General features: G+C 39.8%; 2 protein-coding genes across 48 annotated transcripts in view; one reads left to right on the forward strand and one right to left on the reverse strand.

Annotated features, from left to right (window-relative positions):
- The window catches only part of DBI (diazepam binding inhibitor, acyl-CoA binding protein), a 343,175-nt gene that overhangs the window by 292,799 nt on the left and 27,391 nt on the right, over positions 1–22,985 (forward strand). For 2 of the 45 annotated variants that reach the window (XM_050752755.1, XM_050752762.1), the window contains exon 1: positions 21,640–21,650. The exons of 40 other annotated variants lie outside the window; for them this stretch is intronic. The gene's annotated coding sequence lies outside the window, so the exon portion shown is untranslated. Of the gene's footprint in view, positions 1–4,324; positions 4,335–21,639; positions 21,651–22,883; positions 22,894–22,985 lie in introns of those variants that run through there. 3 more of the 45 variants (XM_050752764.1, XM_050752788.1, XM_050752780.1) reach the window with 3 other exon arrangements.
- Positions 1–22,985, reverse strand: part of C12H2orf76 (chromosome 12 C2orf76 homolog) — a 447,011-nt gene that overhangs the window by 36,759 nt on the left and 387,267 nt on the right. For all 3 annotated transcript variants that reach the window (XM_050752721.1, XM_050752720.1, XM_050752723.1), the window contains 2 exons: positions 4,043–4,093; positions 304–341 (listed from right to left, as the gene is read on the reverse strand). In XM_050752721.1, coding sequence (XP_050608678.1) covers positions 304–341; positions 4,043–4,093 — 89 coding nt within the window. The remainder of the gene's footprint in view (positions 1–303; positions 342–4,042; positions 4,094–22,985) is intronic.

The following is a 22,985-nucleotide window of genomic DNA, read 5'->3' on the forward strand; positions in this document are numbered from 1 at the left end:
TGTAAACTGAATTTACTTTTCCAAGTTTTATGCTTATTTTATGCTAAATATGTGCCTGATAAACAAAATATGGTATACTTTTTTTTTAATTAACACTTTTTTAAAAAGGACCTACTACTAACAGGGAAATAGCTTATTTTTCTTCAATGAAAAAGCCAAGGCAGTAGAAAGGGTACCTATAAAATAAAAAGCGCTATTATAATGGGAAATATTTTAGATGTACAGGTATTCATTCACTTATTCACAAATTCAACCAACATTGATTACTTGCTATGTGCCAGATACTGTACCTGTGGAACATACCTTTGATTTATGCGCTTGATGAATAATCTTTAGTGTATCTGAAAGAAAAAAGCAAGTTATCTTTTTACACAGTTTATTCTAAACTTCTTTTCAAATTATTAAAATGATTGGAGGGTGGCTATGAAATTGAGAAATGTAAGTCCTTGTTTTATAACCAGACTCATTTAGAAATATACTATATAGTAAAAGAAAAATTACTTTTGTAGATCATTAAAATTTTATCTTTTAAAGCCTTGGTCTTTAGACACACAGCAGTGTGTGTCAGAACTTTATGTCAACTCAGCACATTTTCTCTTAGAATGGAAGACAAGCAAATCACATTACTGTATCTTGTTTTTTAGAGTCACTACAGACCAGGATTAGCAAATAATGTAAAAAAAAAAAAAAAAAAAAAAAAAAAAAAAAGTCTTAAAATACACATTAGCAAAAGCAGTTCAAAAAAATCTACTCAGACGACATACAATGACAAGAGAGCAAATGATGACACAGGTGTTGCCACTCTCAGAATTCAAACACTGTATCTAGGACCACAGGTATTTGGAACAAAGGCTGCTAATGCCCCAAGAATATCAATATCTGCCTCTTGGTTTGCAAATACTGCACAGGCTCACACCATTTAATCTGCTCTATTCAAACCCAGCTTCACTCCTTAATTTGTTTATCTTGAAGTCAGGCTACACTGTGCATTTCCAGTAAGTAACTTCTCCACACTTGGGTAAAATTCTAATTCAGCAACAATCAGCCCTTAATTACATAATCTACGCAGCCATTCAACAGGTTGAAATTCAGAAAGTTTCCAATTCTTCACTCGTTTTTATTTAACCATTTAATGAATGCATTATGATGACAATGTATTACTGAATAAACTCCCAACCTTACACTAAAACTCATTTGTATCAATCACGTTGTAACAAGGAATTCCAACAGTGGCAGGAAATGAAAGGATCTATTTTTAAAAGAGATCTTATTTAACTATGTTCTAATAATACAGAATAAGGTGGCTATCGAGATAAGAACTAGCACTGTGAATTTGCCAATTATTTTAAATAGTCAACTTTCAGTTATCCATTGCAATTTTTTTTTTTTTTTGAGACAGAGTCTTGCTCTGTCACCCTGGCTAGAGTACAGCAGCACTATCCTGGCTCACTACAAGCTCCACCTCCCAAGTTCAAGCAACTCTCCCGCCTCAGCCTCCCAAGTAGCTGGGATTACAGGCGCCCGCCACCACACCCGGCTAATTTTGTATTTTTAGTAAAGACAGGGTTTCACCATGTTGGCCAGGTCTCGAACTCCTGACCTCAGGTGATCCGCCCTCCTTGGCTTCCAAAGTGCTGGGATTACAGGCATGAGTCACTGCACCCGGCCTTGTAACTTTTTATACAAGGTCAACATAATCCTCAGACTATAACTCTGTATTCCTAAGAAATAAAAATAAATCTAACCTAAGTAAAATGTGCATATTAGGGATGTAAACAAACCGTAATTGCTAAAAATAAGCTTAAAATGTGTGTAAGAAAATAAACAAAGCTGACTTTCAGCTTATCGATTATTCTGAATTACCTATCATGCTCTTTTTCTTACTGTAGGTATGTTCATTATTTGAGACAAGTGAGAGAAGCCAATAGTAATTTTTTAAATAACAGGAGCTCAAAGTCTGTTGCAATCAACCTGCAAAACTATAGTCTGACCTTACTAAATATTAATCCTGTTCTATATATTTTGCTAATGAGCCTTTCAACTAGAAATCCTGCTGCTCTAATAGGTTTGGCAAACACACAACTAAATGGCTACATATTTTAGCAGAAAAAGAAATGTTTTGAAGAGAAGTTTTTGCCAGATTTTTCTCTCCAACAGAAAGGGGTGTGACCTGAGGAGTGGGTAAGAAAGGAGAAATGACAAAGCAGCAAAGAGATGTATTACTGTCCCTTTCTGTGTTGAATAAGTTACTTCCCTTGTTCTTGCTTCTTTCAAATCATCCTCATAATGATCACAAACAACACCTATGGGCATTGTTTTCTAAATACAAATTCCTTGAGGAAAGCAACCTCACAAAAATATCATCTTGTATTTGTGCAGCATCTCACTCAGCTTTACGAAACAGAGAGGGATGAGCAGCCCACACTGTACAACAACTACATTTTTGTGTGCCCTCATGCGTCATGTCTAGGCGATAGGGATTTAAGATAAGTAGCATGCGTGGTAAATCAATAATAGATGTGGATGCCAATTAAATGGGAGGAAGGCTCTAAGAAATCTCAGGCTCTTGGTGGCAGAGAGAACCAGCCCTTTGCCAAAGGGCAGGGAGACAGTAACAGGCAAAACTGAAATTTGACTCCACACTCTTTCCACTCCCTAATAACCAACAAAGTGCTCTGTCCCGCAGACTGTGAGGTGGCAATCTCAGACTGTGAGGTGGCAATCTCGGATGACAATGACAGGCGAAAATAACACTGCAGCCTTCCTTGTTCAACAGAAAGCAGAAGATTGTTAAAGAGCCAAGTTCAGACAAAGCCACTTGAAGTCTACGAAAACTCGAGTGGTTCTAGAATTTCTTCACAGATAAATGTATTCATTTTTTCTGCCAATTCATCTGAACAGTATAGAAATACTAGGACAGAAGGATGTTAATAAGATAGAATAGCCTAAAAGGTACATTATCTACCACAATAATGCTTAGCAACTTGGATATTCTAACGCTTTCATTATCTAAAATTTCTTTCAAAAGAACTTCCATGGAACACAGCTTTGCACATAGACATATAGACACACACACACACACACACACACACACCCCCACACACCATGAAAAAGGAAGCCATATGTAACTATTCTAATTTAAAATGGCATCTGTAAGTTGATTCAAGTTTAAGGCTATATTTCAAGACATTGTATTTTGAAAGCCTTGAAAGCCACAATTGAGAAGTTTCATATTTACCTTAATCATCCTTTTTATTCCTTTCTCTTATTCAATATTGAGTATGTAAATTCTTTAAGCCCAATAAATCAAAGTACTTTCCACTCAGTGCCTTCAACTTCTGCTTCACTACCCCTTATAACCTTACAATTAGTTTCTGGATATTAAAATGCATACACACGGTGAAGATTGTGATTTCAAAGGATTTTAGGTCATAAGTTGTTCTATCAAATGAGAACAGAATGAAAAGCCACTCCAAAAAAATAATCTAAGGTAATAAAAAATTTATACTTTAAAATGTCTGCACCAATTAACAGAAATATGTATTAGGTGCATGATATCTTTCAAGTGAAGTCTCAAATTCAAAGATTGGTGAGTGTCCCTCTGCTGAAGGTTAATAACTGTGCCATCTTTATAACAAATAATGAATGACATCTAGCTTCTTGCCTTATTACTCCATTTTTAAATCATCAATTGTAACATATAAAACTACGATATAACATGCTCAAATTACTGGCATTTAAAATGTTAAATCCCTTATTTTAATTCTTAGTCTTCAATCATTTTCCTTTTCTAATTATCTGGCAGAGAAACTCATTTTAAACATAGTTTTGCCAAACATGCTATTCTTTGCAAATATGTCACTTCCTTACTATTACAATTCATTTGCGCAACATACCAGCATTCCTATATTTCTAAATAAACTTCCAAATTGGTTTTTATTTACAGATAGTCAATTCATTTTTGAAAACAAAATATAAGTTTGTAACAAACTAATGCAAAATTGTATTAATATATAGTTTAAAAGAATAAAAAAATGGTTACCATATTTATAATTTCTGAATGGTGGTGGCAGGCTGGTCCTTAAAGGGACATCTACAAGAGAAAGATTATTTGTATTACACAATAAGCAAATAGACACTCATGGAATATGTACAGTCTTTTGGTTCTACTCTTCTCTATCTACAGACTAAGTTACTTTGAAAAAACTGATAGGACACAGAACGAACACATCACCGAAATCCAAGGGCCATCTATATTAGTTCATTTTCATACGGCTATAAAGAAATACCCAAGACTATGTAATCTATTTAAAAAAACGTTTAATGGACTGGGGAGGCCTCACAATCATGGCAGAAAGTGAAAGAAGAGCAAAGGCACATCTAACATGGCCAGGCAAGAGGGTCTGTGCATGGGAGCTGCCCTTTATAAAACCATCAATCTCATGACACTTATTCACTATCATAAGAACAGCGCGGGAAAAACCCACCCCCATGATTCAATTACCTCCCACCAGGTCCCTCCCCTGACAGGTGGGGATTATGGGAGCTACAATGCAAGACAAGATTTGGGTAGGGATACGGACAAAGCATATCACCATCTAAAATATTAGAGCTATTGACAAGATGTTGAGTTGTTACTATTTGAACTAAGACTTCAGTAACACTATTAAAAGAACTTTTAATTTCATTAAAGACAACAGTATCTATGTATAGTTAAAATATATACTAATACACTTGTGTCAGACATATATATATAGCTGATGTTTGTTTAGCATATGAATCTGAGAACCCCTTATGGGTCTCTGACCATTAGTGGAAACCAATGACCTGGAACAATCTTACTACTCTTACCAAAATTCATATAACCAATAAATAACTCCTCTAACTCTGAAAAGACAACAAAACAAAACACAGTAAATATTCTTTTAAAAACATATTCCAAATGCCAGTACTAATTTTAATTAATAAGATCTGCTGGTACAACACCTAACAGAGAAATGTGTGTGTGTGTGTGTGTGTGTGTATAAAAATTATATATGCATATACTCCTTGACCTAGTCATTCCACTTCAGAATGAATGAGTGAATGAATGAATTTATTAATTGATTGAGACAGGGTCTCATTTTGTTGCCCAGACTGGAGTGCAGTGGTGCAAACATGGCTCACTGCAGCCTTGACCTCCCAGATTCAAGTGATCCCCCTGCGTCAACCCCCCAGGTAGCTGGGATTACAAGTGCATGCCATCACGCCCAGCTATTTTTTGAATTTTTTTGTAGAGACGGGGTTTTGTCATGTTGTCCAGGCTGGTCTCAAACTCCTGAACCTAAGCAATCTGCCTGCCTTGGCCTCCCAAAGTGCTGGGATTACAGGCGTGAGCTACTGTGCCCTGCCAGAAATTTATTATCATAGAATTATAGTATGCACATGTGTGCGTGTAAAATGACATTCATAGAAGGGTATTAACTGCAGCATCGCTCACAGCAGAAAATGTTAGGAAAAGTCCAAATGTCCTTCAATTAGGTACTTGTTAAGTAAATCATAATATGCCCAAACAATGAAAAGTACTTTTCAACTGTTAAAAGAAAAAGAAGGAAGCTCTCTACTAACATGATAACATCTTCAAGTTATGTCAAGGCTAAAGAGATATGACAGAACGTTATTTTTAGGATGCTACCTTTTGAGTAAAAAGGGGATGAAATGAGAATTTATGGTTGTATTTGCTTGTACTTGCTGACTGGGGGTAGGGAGGGCAGGGGGTGGTGCACTGGTCAGACAGGGACCAGAAGGGGAAAGGAGACTTTTCACTATATTCCTTTTTACATTTTGATCTTAAAACCACATGAATGTGCTATCTACTAAAGAAAACTAAAAACAAACCAAAAAATCCACATATCTAAATGAGGAAATGTGAAGGTTTTTTGAGACAGGGTCTTGCTCTGTTGCCCAGGCTGGAGTGCAGGGGCGTGATTATGCTCACAGTAGCCTTGACCTTCTGGGCTCAAGCGATCCTCCCACCTCAGCCTCCCAAGTAGCTGGGACCACAGGCACTCAGCACCATGCCCATAGTCCCGGCATTTTTTTTTAAAATAGAGATGGGTTTCACTACGTTGTCCAGGCTGATCTAAAATTCCTGGGCTCAAACAATCCTCCCACCTCACCCCCAAAGTGCTGGGATTACAGGCATGAGCACCTGGTCAGGAAATGTGGGGTTTTTAAAAATGCTTTTTCAAGGTCAAATACATATCAAATTAAAATAGAATTTATTCATTTATGTTACAAGCATTTAAAGCACCTACTACCAGGTATTCCAGGAACAGAGTGAAAGAGGAGCTGCCCACTCATGACAGCGTGTGCTCCAGTGGTGAATGCTGTTAACAAAAGTACATTTCCAGCCAGTGCTACGGTCCTAGGAGTGTGGTCCTCACCCGGCTACACGTCAGAATCACCCAGCCTGGCACAAGTGGATCCAACTCACAGTAGGCTGGTCCCAGGCAGAGATAGTTAAACACAAAACAAAACAAAACAAAAAAACCCTGAGATGATTCATAGTCAAATAAATTTACCCGGGGGCCAGACAGGTGACAACCGGTGAGTGAAGCAGGTCAAACAAGGAAGGGCAGTGGGATCTGAGAGCACGCGCCCATCAAAGGGGGCTCTGCCAGTCAGTGCTGACTGATCAGTGCTGTAGGAACATGAGCCTGGAGTGGCCACACTGAAAGATTTAAATGGCAGTGCTACAAGTCTAGGGTTTAGGTGAAATTTCTTGACTTTTAAAACACTATGGGCCAAAAGAAACCTCTCTGGAGGCAGGATTTGCCCTGCCAGACACCAATTTGAAACCCCTGGCTTAGGCTTACAAGAGTATACGCACTTCATTTTATTCTTCTTCTGTCTCAATCATTTGTGAATTATGGGCCAAAGAAGTATTCATTAAACATCAGAAAGGAGAATTAATTCCATTTAATGTATTGCCATTTTTATTTCCTGAATCAGACAATGAAACTCCCTGAAGAAAGCCGTGAGGTGAAGAACAGATGGCCCCATGAAGCTATTATCATTTAGAGATGTCTACGACTGAAGAAATCAAATCAGTCTTATGTTCAGTCCAGACTTTTGAGAGCAGAGACAACGACCAGGACACAGCATGCACCTATTCTCTTCCTGCCTTTAAATCTGAACTGAAGTGCCGCCTCCTCTGACAGCCTGCCTCAAGTGGGGGTCTTCTCTGATATTGTTACCTTCATAACAGGTTTTACAATTATAGTTTTGTCTTTTAACTTATTTTTGTCTCTATTTCCTATGAATTTATAAATTCCTCGAGATGACAACATGGGCTGTCCTCTCAAAACCTAAGACCATGTCCAGCCCATAGCAAATTAACACAAACTGGCTTCATGAGGGCAGGGACCACGGCCCGTTTTCTCCATTGTGTTGTCAGAACCTAAACTAGTGCCTGGTACACAGCATGTGCTCAAAAACATTCATGAAAGAACACATATAATTTAATGCCTACAATTGCCAGTGGAGAACACTGAGGTCTCAAGAAGTGCCTGGTCAGCCCAAGGTGTCAAGAGCTGAGACCAGAACCCAGCCCTCTCAACTCCCCTCCTGCAGCACTTAGAAGGGTGGGAACTAAAGCGGTTACCTTCCACAGTGGCAGAAAGACAGATTAGACATTAGACACACTCCGGTGAGGTAAGAGCTTCAGCAAAAATACCCATAAAGATGCCTACAAAGGAACTAGAATAAAACAAACATGTTCCTTAAGGTAAAGGTCATTTTTAATCTTGCACTATTACAAATAAAGCTGGGAGCATTCACATGGAGGAAATTACTTTCATTCCTCACAGGCACATACTGTCATTCCACCTAGAAGTGGAATGGCTGGATCATACGCTAGGTGTATGTTTAGCTTTCTAAGAAACTGCTGGCAGAGTGCAGGGGCTCACACCTGGAATCCCAGCACTTTGGAGGGCCAAGGTAGGAGGATCGCTTAAGCCCGGGAGTTCAAGACCAGCCTGGACAACACAGCGAGACCCTGTCTCTACAAAAATAAAAATTAAAAAAAGACACACCTGTAATCCAGCACTTTGGGAGGCCAAGGTGGGTGGGTCACCTGAGGTCAAGAGTTTGAGACCAGCCTGACCAACATGGTGAAACCCCATCTCTACTAGAAATACAAAAATTAGCCAGGCATGGTGGCACACGCCTGTAGTCCCAGATACTCAGGAGGCTGAGGCAGGAGAATCGCTTGAACCCAGGAGGCGGAGGTTGCAGTGAGCCGAGATCGCGCCATTGTACTCCAGCCTGGGCAACAGAGCAAGACTCCGTCTCAAAAATAAAAAAAGACATGGTAGTGTCTGTAGTCCCAGCTACTCTATCAGGAGGCTGAAGCAGGAGAATCACTTGAACCCAGGAGTTAAGGCTGCAGTGAGCTATGATTGTACCACTGCACTCCAGCTTAGGGGAGACAAAGCAAGACTGTCTCCAAAAGAAAGGAAAGAAATGATAAATCATGTTCCAAAGTGGTAGTTCCTTTTAATATTGCCACTAGTGGTATATGAGAATTTCAGTTCTTCCACATCCTAGTCAAAACTTGCTACAGTTACTCCTTTAAATTTCAGTCATTCTTATGGATGTGTTGTGTAATCTCATTGTGGTTTTAATTTCCGTTTCACTAAAGACTAATGATGAGTATTAATTAATGTGCTTATCTGCCATATATATGTCTTCTTTAGTGAAGTGTCCGTTCAAATCTTTTGCCCACTTTTAATTGTGTTGTGTGTCTTATTATTGAGTTATAAGAGGTTTTGGTTTTAATTGTTATTATTCTAGATAATAGTTCCTTGTTGGATGTATGTTTTACAAATATTTTCTCCACATCTGTGGTTTGGTTTTTCATTTTTTTAGTATATTTTGAAAAGGAAAAGTTTTTAATTGTGCTAAAGCCCAACTGATTTTTTTCTTTTATAGTTTGTGCTTATTGTGCTGTATTTAAGAAACTTTTACCAAAATTAAAGTCTCTAAGGTTTGTGGCTGTTTTCTTCTAGATGTTTTATAGTTTTACCTTTTACATTTAGTTCTTGGCCAATTTTGAGTTATTTTTGTATACGGTAGGAGGTAAGCATTGAGGTTCATTTATCTGCATATGCCTATCAAATTGTCCAAATACCTTGTTTAGGAAAATTACATTCTCCTCAAAAATACCTTGAGCAAAAATCAATTTAACACATCTGTGTGTCTGTCTCTGGACTCCGCTTCCCATTAACGTACATGTTTATCTACACACCAATATCACATATGCAGTACTGATTACTAGAGTTTTATAGCAGTAAGTCATGAAATCAGTTAGTGCAATTTCTTCAACTTTTTTTCTTCTTTTTGTGAGTTAAGACCATTTGAGGTCTTCTGCCTTTCCTTATACATTTTAGAATAAGCTTGGTATTATCTGAAAGGAAGAAAAAAAAAGCCTGCAGAAATTTTGATTGGAACTGGAATCAATACCACAGTTTGAGGACACATGGCATCTTAACAGTTTTGAGTTTTCTGATCCATGAACACAGTATACCTCTCCATTTACTTAGGGCTCTTTAAATTTCTCTCAGTGATAGTTAAAGTTTTTAGAGTAAAAGTCTTACACTTCTACCAAATGTATCCTAAGTTTTTCATTTTTTTTGATGTTTTATCATGTTTTTCAGTTTCCCACTGTACATTGCTTATAACTATAAATACAATTAATTCTTGTATACTGATCTTATATCTTAGTATCTTATAACCTTGCTAAGCTCAGTTTGTAACATTTGTATAGATTTCATAGGATTTTCTGCATAGATAATCATATTGCCTGTGAATAATGACAGTCTCACATCCTCCTTTCAAACAGGGTTGCCTTTTACTTCATTTTCTTGCCTTAATGAACTGGCTAGAACTTCACTACAATGTTGAATAGCAGTGATGATGAACAGATGTCCCTGCTTCCTTATCTTAGAAGGAAAGCACTCGGTCTTTTACCATTAAGTATGATGTTAGGCAACAGTTTTTCATAAATACCCTTCATCGGGTAGAGGAAGTTCCTTTTTATTCCTAGCTTGAAATAGTTTTTTAGCAGGAATGGATTTTGGATTCTGTCTTCAATTAAAACAATCTTATAGTTTTCTTTTCTTCACTATTAATATGATGAATTACACAGATTCTTTTTTTTTTTTTTTTTTGGTGGAACCAGCATTGCATTCTTAGGATAAACCCTACATGGTCATTGACACAATCTGGATGTTTTGTCCCCTCCAAATCTCATGTTGACATGTAACCTCCAATGTTGGCGATGGGCCTAGTGAGAGGTGTTTTGGTCACAGGGGTAGATCCTTCACAAATGGGTTGGTGCTCTCCATGCTGTAATGGGTAAGTTCCTCCTCTATTCGTTCACATGAGATCCGGTTGTTAAAAAGAGCCTGACATCTTCTCCCTCTCTCTCTCTCTTGCTTCCTCTCTCATGTGACATGCTATGTGGCATGTTGACTTCCCTTTGCCTTCCGCCATGGTAGTAAGCTTCCTGAGGCCTTCACCAGAAGCACATGCCAGCACTAGGCTTTGTGTGTGGCTTGCAGAACCGAGAGTCATAATGTATTATCCTTTTTAATATTTTTGGATTTGATTTACTAAAGTTTGGGCAAGAATTTTTACATCTCCATTCATGATGGATATTGGCTGGTAGCTTTATTTTCTTCCAACAACTTTCTCTGGTTTGGTATCAGGGTAAGGATGACCTCAGAGAATGAGTTGAAAAATATTCCCCCCCTCCTTTTCTTTTTTCTTAAGAGACGGCATCTCACTATGTTGCTCAGGTTGTTCTCAAACTTCTGGCCTCAAGAGAACCTCCTGCCTCAGCCTCCTAAACAGCTGGGATTATAGGGAAGAACTATTGTGCCTGGCTCCCATCCTTCTTCTGGAAGAATCTCTGCAGAACTGAGATTATTTCTTCCTTAAAAATATGGTAGAATGTACCAGTGAAACCATCTGGGCCTGGAGTTTTCTTTGTGGAAGTGTTTTTTAACCATAATTCCTTTTAAAATACAGAGTTGTTCTGGCTGTTTCTTTTTTAGTCAGCTTTGATAGTTTGGGTCTTTCAAGCAATTTGTCTACTTTATCTAGGATAACGTATTTATTAGCATTAAATTGTTAAGAATATTCCCTTATTCTTTTCATATCTGTAGAAAGTCTGTAGTGATATGACAACTCTCACTCCTGATACTGGTAACTTGTATCTTCTCTATTTCCTGATCAGTCTGGCTAGAGCTTCCTCAATTTCATTGATCTCAAAGAACCAACTTTGACGACTGTTATTGATTTTCTCTATGGTTTTTCTATTTTCTGCTGCAATCATTATTATTTCTTTTATTCTGATTATTTTAGGTTTCATTTGCTTTTCTGTTTCTAGTTTCTTAACATAGAGACTGAAATCATTGATTTGAAACCTTTTTTAATATTTAGGTGTTTTAGTACTATAGACTTTCTTTTAAATACTATTTTTACACGCATCCCACAAAATTTGAAAAGTTGTATATTCATTTCCACTCAGTTCAAAATACCTTACCTTGTGACCTCTGCTTTGACCCTTAGGCTGTTTAGAAGTGTGTTATTTGGTTTCCAAATATTTGGAGATTTTTCCAGAGATCTTTCTGTTACTGATTTTCTAATCTAATTTCATTATGGACAGAAAACAGACACTGTCTAATTTGAATCCTTTAAAATCTATTAAGATTTGTTTTATAGCATGAAGTCTGGACTATTCATAAACACTCCATGTGCATTTGAAAGAAATGTGTAAATTCCATTATTGCTGAAAGCAAGATTCTATAAACGTCAATTCAGTTAACTGGGTTGCTAGTGTTTTTCAGTTCTCCGGATCCTTACTGATTTTCTATTTGTTCCATTCATCTATTTCTTCCTGCAGTTCTATGAGTTTTTACTTCATTTATTTTGAAATTCAGTTGTTAGGTGCATTGTTACGTCCTCTCAATTGATGCCTTTATCATTATGAAGTGACAGTTTTATCCCTAGTAATATTTTGCTCTAAAATCTACTTCATCTGATATTAATATAATCCCTCCACCTTTCTTTGGATTCATATTAGCATGGTATAACTTTCTCATCCTTCTATTCTAACTTGAGTTTTATCTTTAAAATACATTGCTTGTAGGCAACATATAATTGGGACTTCCTATTACATGTCTGTCTTTTAACTGGGGTATTTAGACCACTTACTTTCAATGTGATTATTGATATGGTTAAAGTCTTGCTATTCCTTTAAATTTGTCCATTTGTTCTCTATTTCCTCTTTTACTCTCTTTTTTTGGATTGTCTATTTGACAATCTTTTACGATTCCATTTTATCTCTTTTGTTAGCTCATTAGCTGTAACCCTTAGATTGTGGGGTTGTGAGGCAGGAGGTGCTTTGAGGTTTACAGTAAACATCTTTATCAGTCAACCTCCAAATGATACTAGAGCACTTCGTAACAGCAAAAGATTTTTCCATTTCTCCTCTGCTGGCCTTCATGCTACTGCTGTCATAAATTTCCCACAAAACCCACAATACGTTGTGGTTGTGTTTCTATAAATGATCAAATATATTTTTTAAATTTTTTTAAAATAAGAAAAACTATTTTATATTTATTGTATTTACCATTTCCAGTACTATTTCTCTGTGTGCATCCAGATTTACGTCTGGTATCATTTTCCTTACGTCTGAAGAAGGCCTTCTAACATTTCTTACAGTGCAGATCTCCAGGTGATGAACTCTTTCAGCTTTGGTATGTCTGAAAACATCTTCATGTTGGCTTCATTCCTTAACTGCTTTAAAGAAGTTACTCCAGGCCGGGCGCGGTGGCTTACATCTGTAATCTCAGCACTTTGGGAGGCTGAGGCAGGTGGATCACTTGAGGTCAGGAGTTCGAGACCAGCCTGGCCAGCATGATGAAACCCCATCTCTACTAAAAATACGAAAAGAATTAGCTGGGCCTGGTGGCACATGCCTCTACTCAAGTTGGGCAGCTGAGGCAGGAGAATCGCTTGAACCTGGGAGGCAGAGGTTGCAGTGAGCCGAGATCGTGCCACTGCACTTCAGCCTGGGCGACAGAGCAAGACTCCATCTCAAACAAAAAAAAAAGTTAATCCAGTATCTTCTTTCTGGCACGCATTGATTCTGATGAGAAGTCAGCTGTCAATTTCATCTTTGTTCCTTTTTATGTAATGTGTTCTTTTTTCTCTTGCTGCTTTTAAGATTTTTTTTTCTTTATCACCAGTTAAGCAGTTAGACTATGGTATACATTGGTGTGGCTTTCTTCATGTTTCTTTTGGTTGGGATTTGTTGAACTGCTTGGAATTGTGAGTCTCTAGTTTTTATCATATTTGTAAAATTTTCAACCATTATTTCTTCAAATATATCATCTGTCCCCCATCCCCCTCTCCTTCACCATCTCCAATTACACGTATATTTGGCTACCAGAAGTTGTCCCATGCCTCCCCACTTCTTTATTTTTTCCAGTCTTTTTCTGTGTTTCATCTTAGATTGTTTTATTGCTAAGTTTTCAAGTTGACTAACCTTTTCTCCTGCAGCATCTAATCTGCAGGCTAATCCTGTCCAGTGTATACCCATCTCAGACACTATTTTCAATTCAGGTATTTTTAAATATCTTCCATTGCTAACATGTTCAATCTTTCCTCTAGCTTCTTGAACAGTTGCAATATGGTTATAATTATCTCTGTCATCTTTGTTGACTAATTTTATCACCTGCAATATTTCTGGGTTGGTTTCCACTGATTTTTTTTTTTCCTGCTCATTATGGATCATATATTTTGCTTCTTTGCATGCCTGGTAAGTTCTGATTTGATGCTAGACACTGTAAATTTTATCTTGTTGGGTGCTGGATATTCCTGTATTCCTGTAAGCTTTCTTGAGCTTTCTTCTGGGACACAGTTAAATTACTTGGAAACAATGTGATCCTTTCACGTTGTGCTTCTGAACTTTGTTAGGTGGGACCAGGGCAGAATTCAGTCTACAGCTAATTTTGCTCTACTACTGCAGCAACACCCTTCTGGATACTCTGCCCGACAGCCTGTGAATAACAAGGTTTCCGCTCCAGGTGGAATAAAATCTATTCCCAGCCCTGTAGGAGCTCCAAGCATTTCTCATTCTACTACTTTTAGGTGGTTCTTTCCCAGGCTTCCAGTGGTTTCTTTACTTGCTTGCACTGATCCATACACAACTGAAGACTCACACTCTGCATAGCTTCAAAGTTCCTCTGCAAATCTTCAGAGCTCCCCATCTCTCTGTACAGCTCTCCATGTTCCTGTACTCTGCCCTGTGAACGCTCCAGGCTCCACTCCAGACTGCCAGCTCTGACTCCTAAACTCATGGAACCCACCAGCTTTGGCTGAATGCCCTCTCCCCGCCCTGTGGCCTGGAAAGTGGCACAATCATAGGGGTCACCTTGCCTGTTTCCCCGATCCCAGGGAAATGATTGTTTTATATATTATAAACCGTTTTTTTAGTTGTTTAATATAGAAGAGCAAGCCTGGTCCCCTGGTCCCACTCCATCCTGGCTGAAAGCAAAAGTCTATGACATATCTATTATATTCTGAAAATTATTTCCCACTTTGAACTGAGTTATTCTTTCATTTTATGTTTTCCCACCTTTGAACTTAAGACTTCAGAATGTTGCAAAAACTAATTTAATATTTCATTAATAGAAAGGAAGGTCACGAGAAGGTAACCACTAACTTTTCTCACACAATTAAGTCTCCATAAAAAAAAAATCAGTGGAAAAATTTGGACAACTTAACAAATATACTACTGAAAATTAGGATGCCCCAGGGGAGTCTGAAATGTTAAAACACACATTTCAATACAAAAATCAATAAAGTCTGGAAAACCATTGAAATATCAATAGGCAATAAAATAATTCTTTGCCTCACAGTAAAGGCTCCAAAAATAGAAGTGGTACAATCTGTAACTTATTGGATGCTGGATCTACATTAGAAGACCTTTGAGAAAGCATAAACACCTAAAGGAAAAAAAAAAAAAACTAAACCAATGACTAATCTATATGGACAAAGAATACCAAACACCTAATAATCAAAACTATGCACCAACATTCAAACCTGATAAGGTATCTTTATCAGACATGATGGTAAGATTCCAAGGTAAAGCTATATTAAGATGCTTTTTAATTATAAAATAATCTAAATTATAGAAAAGCACAGAGTAGAACAAAAAAATTCATTTAACCCACCAACCCGATTTTACAAATGTTAACATGTAGTCATATTACTATAGATCCTTTACTTTTTTTTTAACTAAGTAGAACAATCTGGAAACAGCTGAAACCTCTCTATCTTTCCCCAGTCCCGCTGTTACTCACTCCCTAGAAGAAGCCACCTGCCATCCCTAGGTTAGCACACCCGCTCTGTTGTTATACTCTCATTCCAAAGATTAATAGCCGGAGATGATAAAAATAGTTTCGTTTTGTTTTGTCTGAGCAGGGTCTTTCTCTGTTGCCCAGGCTGGAGTGCAGTGGCACAATCATGGCTCACTGCAGCCTCAACCTCCCAGGCTGAAGCAATCCTCCCATCTCAGCCTCCCAAATAGCTTGGCTACAGGAAGGTACCACCAGGCCAGGCCAACATTTTTAAATTTTTAGTACAGATGAGGGTCTTGCTATGTTACTTAGACTGGTCTCAAACTCCTGCGCTCAAGCCATCCTCCTGCTTTGGCCCCTCAAAGTGCTGGGATTACGGTGTGAGCCACCACGCCAGGCCATGTATTATTTTGTATATTAAAATTACAGAGTTAAGTACTTAAAGAATCTGTAGTACATCCTGTAGTAGAGTAGTAAAAACAAGAAAGCATTGCCTTAACAATATGTTGAAGGAACTGCCTCATGTGATAAGGCAATAATACGTTACGACTGTGCTGCAGTCAAATTATTGTATTCCTTTCGAAAAAAGAGAGGCTTCAAGGGAGTGTTTCTTTACAGAAGTGTGCCAGATAATACATGGAGAGAGAATCATAGAATTGGAAAAATCACAGTTTTTCAACCACCAATGATTCAGATAAGGATCATCAATAAATGCTAAAACCATTAGAAACAAGATACGTAAACGGTCTCAACGTTTATCACTCCGTAGACTACTTATAAATCTGAAAGACACTTTCACACCAGGAAAATCTGGTGGATGGCACCTTTAGCCAAAGGATTTAAATCTGTATCACCAATGAAGGGATAAACTGACATTCAGTGCTTCCTGATGTGATACAAGGAAGAATCACCTACATCAAGGCCAGCAAACTATTTTGGTAAAGGCCAGCGAGTCAGCATTTCAGGCTTTGTGGGCGAGTCTCCATCTCTGTGACAGTGTCTGTCCCAACTATTCAACTCTACCACTAAAGCACAAAAGTGGTACATATATGGTCCACAGATTGTAGTTTGTTAACCCCTGACCTACATGGTAATCTTGCCAAAACTGCTTAACCTGAATCTAATAATGAGAAAACAATCTAGACAAATGCAAATTATGTAACATTCTATAAGACACTGGCCTAAGTTTTTCTTTAAAAATTAATATAATCAAAAACGAAAGAAGGTGGGGGACTGTTCCAGATTAATGGAGATTAGAAAGACATGACTTGTCACAAAAAGACATGAAGGACCCTTCAATGCATGTTCAATGCATGTTTCTTTTTTTTTTTTTTTTTAATACAGATGGGGTCATACTGTGTTATCCAGTCTGGTCTCAAACTCCCAGGCTCAAGTGATCCTCCTACCTCCACCTTCCAAAGTGTTGGGATTACAGGCATAAGCCACTGTGCCTGACCCCTTCAATGTATATTTCTAAGTAAAAGAAGCCATTCTGAAAAGTCTACATACTGTATGATTCCAATTCAGTGACATTCTGGAAAATATACAGAGATAAGAAAAAAATCAGTAGTTGCCAAGGGTGCAGCATGGGGAGGGAGAGGATAAAGAAGTGAAGCACAGCGGATATTTTAGGCAGTGAAACTATTCTGTACGGCACTGTAACGGTGCTGCACGACATTACCCGTTTGTGAAAAACCCAAAGAACTTTGTAGCACAAAGAGTGAACCTCAATGTATGCAAAGTTAAAAAAAAAAAAAAAAAAAAAAGGTCGGGCGCAGCAACTCATACCTATAATCCTAGCACTTTGGGAGGCTGAGGCGGGCAGACTGCCTGAGTCCAGGAGTTTTGAGACCAGCCTGGGCTACATGGTAAAACCCCGTCTCTAGTAAAAATAAAAAATAAAATAAAATAAATAAATAAAAATGAAAATTGGCCAGGCATGGCGGCATGCATCTGTAGTCCCAGTTGCTAGGAGGCTATGGTGGGAGAATCGCCTGAGCCCAAGAGGTTGAGGCTGCAGCGAGCCGAGATGATGCCACTGCACTCCAGCCTGGGCAACTGGAGTGAGACCCTTTCTCAAAAAAAATTTTTTTTTAAATTAAGAAGTCAGTGGATCCCAGGAAAGAATGCAGGTGGTGACAAGAGAATCTAATCTATCTGTACTACAAAAGCTACAACAACCTTACTGAAGGGAGTAGAAAAAAAAGTGCTGATCTAAATAACTCTGGCAATGAACAGATTTTGTAAGACTGCAGTGCTTATGGCGAAAGGACACAAAAGGACTGTATCTAACTGACATCAAGTGCTTCCCATGGGGATACACTGCTATACCTGTATGCTAGAATTAAACAATTAAATAAATGGATAGCAGATGGTGGGACCACGTTTCTCACTGTTGGTGTGGGAATTAACAGATAAGCAAGGAGAGGAAGCTAGAATGAACCATAGGGTAATGGATCAGAGATGGAAAGATCAGTAAGAATTCATGTTTAACATATTTACATATAGATCGTTACATATAAAAATATTTATACATATGTACATATGCAGAAGTTAATATAGACACCTATGTTTCTTTGCCTGATCAGCTGAGACAGTTTAAAATGACACTCCTTGGTCTTTAGATATCTACCATAGAAAAAAGAAAGAAAGAAATAACACTCTAGTAGCAATGAACACATCTACTACCTAGATCCTGGTTTCTAACACCATTTTCTACTAAAAAAGAACCGAGACTCTTTGGAAATAAAGCTGATTCTAGGAATAGGACATGTACAAGACAAGTCTGGAGCATCCGGTAGTAGCAGAAAGAAAAAGTACTGAACACGTGCACCCATGCACACTGAGGGCGTGTGTCAGAGGAGCACAGGAAGCAACTGAAAGAACTCCCAAAGCTAGCATAATCTGAGCAACAAAGTCAAGTCTGCCACACAGAACTCCAAAGGATTTTTGTACATATTTTATTCTAAAGGAAGGGGAGCATAACCCCCGAGTGTTTAACTGTGGATATGAATTCCTTCTGAAAAGTATAATTTGAAAAGGAAAGGAAGAAAAGAGTAACTTTACAGTAGAGCAACTTGACATGACTTCTGCCACTTAATCAAGGTCAACATCAATAATCCTAAATCATGTGGAAAGCGTACACCTCTGATACGATCCGATAAAATCACTCTGTGCCTCTGTGACCTTCCTCTCAAAAACCCATAAGCCCAGTCTAACCCTGAGAAAAACATCAGACTGAACTGGAAGGTTGGACAGAGCTTCCACAGTGTTCTTTTTCATAGTTGGGATGACTTTACATTTGGAAACCAGATCTGAAGTATTAGTAAGAATCGAAATGCTTGCAAATTAAGAATAATTAAAATAATTTTATGTTATCTAGATAATTGGTTTGTCTAGTATTCTGAACCTAAAAAATACAGTCATCTATAGATGGTAATATATTATGATACCTCTATGATCATAATATCTGGTTAATATCCATTTCCCAGGCCCCGGGTGTGGTGGCTCATGCCTGTAATCCCAGCACTTGGGGAGGCTGAGGCAGATGGATCACTTGAGATCAGAAGTTTGAGACCAGTCTGCCAACATGGTGAAACCCCATCTCTACTAAAAATTCAAAATTAGCCAGGCATAGCAGCGCACACCTGTAATCCCAGCTACTCAGGAGGCTGAGGCAGGAGAATCGCTTCAACTTAGGAGGCAGAGGTTGTTAGCTGAGACCACACCACTGCACTCCAGTCTGGGCAACAGAGCGAGACTATGTCTCAAGAAAGAAGGAAAGAAAGAAAGGAAGAAAGGAAGAAAGGAAGGAAGAAAGAAAGTTCTCATACATCAGCAATAGGTTTATTATATTTATATGTAAATATATACATTTATATTTATTGTATTTACACGACTTAAGGTTTTGATGACCTGATGCTCTAGGGCCATGATTCTCAATGGAGAATGAATAAAATTTAACCAAAACTTTTTGGCTGAGGAGAAAATACAAAGAATGATGGCAGGTAACTAGGTTAACCTGTGGATGGCAAAACGTGACTACAAAAGAAAAGAACATTTAGAAAGCCTTGGGGAGGGAGGAGGATCGAAAAATAAAATTTAATTTAAAAAGAAAGGAAGGCAATAAAGTGTGTAAAATAACTCCAAGAGATCTTTCTTCACAATGACCATTTCTGTAACTGTACAAAATTCCCTATGCCACTGCCAAACAATCTCGCTAGCACTCAGCATTCAAAATACTAGAGCAAGATGAACTAAATTCAAAGACCTTTTTGACACAGAGTCCATCCACTTATTTCAGAGATCCCACTCAAGCAAGTGAGGCAGTAGAGAAGAATAAAGAAGCAATTTAGTGCAGTGTTTAGTAAGAGTACATGTTTGATAGTTAGTATGCCTGGGTTGATTTGCAGCTTTGCCTTTTACTACCCGTGCAACATCAGGAAAGTTTTATTCGTTTATTTATTTTTTTGAGGCATAGTCTTGCTCTGTGGCCCAGACTAGAGTGCAGTAGTGCAATCAAAGCTCACTGCAGCCTCAACTTCCTGGGCTCAAGCGATCTTCCCACCTCAGCCTCCTGAGTGCTGGCACTACAGATATATGCCCCCACGCCCAGCTAGTTTTTGTTTTGTTTTTTGTTTTGTTTTTGATTTTTGGAGAGACAGGGTCTTGCTATATTGCCCCGGCTGGCCTCAAGCTCCTGGGCCCAAGTGATCCTCCTGCCTTGGCCTCCCAAATTGCTGGGATTACAGACATGATCCACTGCAGGTGGCCAAGCAAGCTTCTTAAACACTCTGTTCCTTAGTTTCTTCACCTGTAAAATGGTTCCAACTTTAGAGGGATGTTGTGAGGATGAAATGAGATACTCTAGGTAAAATTCTTAGTATAGTACCTGATACATAGTCATGTTTGCTATCATTATTATTATTACACATTTCAAAAATCCCTCACTATCAAACTATTTGGTCTTTGTTATGTACACAATTCATAAAAGGCAAATATGTGGCCCATCAACCTTTCAGAGTTCCATAGTACCTCAAATCAAATGACAAAGGCTTGGACAGAGAGCCCACAACGCAAAAGAGCCTGTACCCCAAAAGTTCACCTTTTAGTCAGTGGAACACATTTCCTTAAGTGCACAACTGAAACAAGCAGTGGCTGCTATTCCCACTGCAGATGAAAGGTGTGAGGAGGCGGGTCTGCGCCTCTCACTGTGACCAGTACCACTGCTCTGCCGGGGAAGGCATCGTGGTACCTGGGAAGAAAAGAACACCACGACCCTGGGAAACAGACATCCTCCCCTGCCACTGCAGCAGCTTGAAAACACACCTTATTCTCAAGGACTTCAAGAACCTAGTCTGCACTGTACAAAGAACATCACAGCACTTGCTATTAAGAACATTAAGAAACGCTGCAACCCATAAAACACATGAAGATTATAAATAAAAAAGTAGGGATTTGTTTCTATTCCAAACTCTGACTATGCTTTGGGTAACGACCTCTCAAAAACACAACACTTTCTAATTGACACTGTCAGAGACCAGGAAGTGGCCCTCAAAATACGCCTCTTTAGCTAAGGATTTTTTTTTTTTAGCTAAGGGCAATTAAGCAGCAGCAGATGCAGGAAAGCTCTCAGCCCTCCCTCTGTTTGCCTAAAATCAGGACATACAATAGATTTACAAAGACAAAAAGTATCCCGCCCACCTCTCTACCAGGGAAAACAAAGGTTAACCACTGAAGACAACTTTAGACCCTTATCAGTCTAGAGATGGCACAACAGAATCCACATTAACGAGTTTTAGTAACTATCTATTGGTTATTCACCTTCCCACAAGTTGTCACCCTGAGAGATTCAGAGTTCATTTCCTTTGTCTTGTCACTTCTCTAAAATTTTACTCTTCTTTGTTGAGGATGCTACCTTATCTGGGGGAGTGAGGAGAATGAGAGAACGGGGAAGAGGAGAGAGGGGAGTGAGGAGAATGAGAGAGAACGGGGAAGAGGAGAGAGGGGAGGGAGTGAGGAGAATGAGAGAGAACGGGGAAGAGGAGAGAGGGGAGGGAGTGAGGAGAATGAGAGAGAACCGGGAAGAGGAGAGAGGGGAGGGAGTGAGGAGAGTGAGAGAGAACGGGGAAGAGGAGAGAGGGGAGGGAGTGAGGAGAATGAGAGAGAATGGGGAAGAGGAGAGAGGGGAGGGAGTGAGGAGAGTGAGAGAGAACGGGGAAGAGGAGAGAGGGGGGGAGGGAGTGAGGAGAGTGAGAGAGAACGGGAAAGAGGAGAGAGGGGAGGGAGTGAGGAGAATGAGAGAGAATGGGGAAGAGGAGAGAGGGGAGGGAGTGAGGAGAGTGAGAGAGAACGGGGAAGAGGAGAGAGGGGAGGGAGTGAGGAGAGTGAGAGAGAACGGGAAAGAGGAGAGAGGGGAGGGAGTGAGGAGAATGAGAGAGAATGGGGAAGAGGAGAGAGGGGAGGGAGTGAGGAGAGTGAGAGAGAACGGGGAAGAGGAGAGAGAGGGGAGGGAGTGAGGAGAGTGAGAGAGAACGGGGAAAGAGGAGAGAGGGGAGGGAGTGAGGAGAGTGAGAGAGAACGGGGAAGAGGAGAGAGGGGAGGGAGTGAGGAGAATGAGAGAGAACGGGGAAGAGGAGAGAGGGGAGTGAGGAGAATGAGAGAGAACGGGGAAGAGGAGAGAGGGGAGTGAGGAGAATGAGAGAGAACGGGGAAGAGGAGAGAGGGGAGGGAGTGAGGAGAATGAGAGAGAACGGGGAAGAGGAGAGAGGGGAGTGAGGAGAATGAGAGAGAACAGGGAAGAGGAGAGAGGGGAGGGAGTGAGGAGAATGAGAGAGAACGGGAAAGAGGAGAGAGGGGAGGGAGTGAGGAGAGTGAGAGAGAACGGGGAAGAGGAGAGAGGGGAGGGAGTGAGGAGAGTGAGAGAGAACGGAGAAGAGGAGAGAGGGGAGGGAGTGAGGAGAATGAGAGAGAACGGGGAAGAGGAGAGAGGGGAGTGAGGAGAATGAGAGAGAACGGGGAAGAGGAGAGAGAGAGGGGAGGGAGTGAGGAGAATGAGAGAGAACGGGAAAGAGGAGAGAGGGGAGGGAGTGAGGAGAGTGAGAGAGAGAACGGGGAAGAGGAGAGAGGGGAGGGAGTGAGGAGAGTGAGAGAGAACGGGGAAGAGGAGAGAGGGGAGGGAGTGAGGAGAATGAGAGAGAACCGGGAAGAGGAGAGAGGGGAGGGAGTGAGGAGAGTGAGAGAGAACGGGGAAGAGGAGAGAGGGGAGTGAGGAGAATGAGAGAGAACGGGGAGGAGAGAGAGAGAGGGGAGGGAGTGAGGAGAATGAGAGAGAACGGGAAAGAGGAGAGAGGGGAGGGAGTGAGGAGAGTGAGAGAGAACCGGGAAGAGGAGAGAGGGGAGGGAGTGAGGAGAATGAGAGAGAACCGGGAAGAGGAGAGAGGGGAGGGAGTGAGGAGAGTGAGAGAGAACGGGGACGGGGAAGAGGAGAGAGGGGAGTGAGGAGAATGAGAGAGAATGGGGAAGAGGAGAGAGGGGAGGGAGTGAGGAGAATGAGAGAGAACGGAGAAGAGG

The sequence above is a fragment of the Macaca thibetana genome, chromosome 12, assembly GCF_024542745.1.
Source record: "Macaca thibetana thibetana isolate TM-01 chromosome 12, ASM2454274v1, whole genome shotgun sequence".
In the NCBI taxonomy this organism is placed as follows: domain Eukaryota; kingdom Metazoa; phylum Chordata; class Mammalia; order Primates; family Cercopithecidae; genus Macaca; species Macaca thibetana.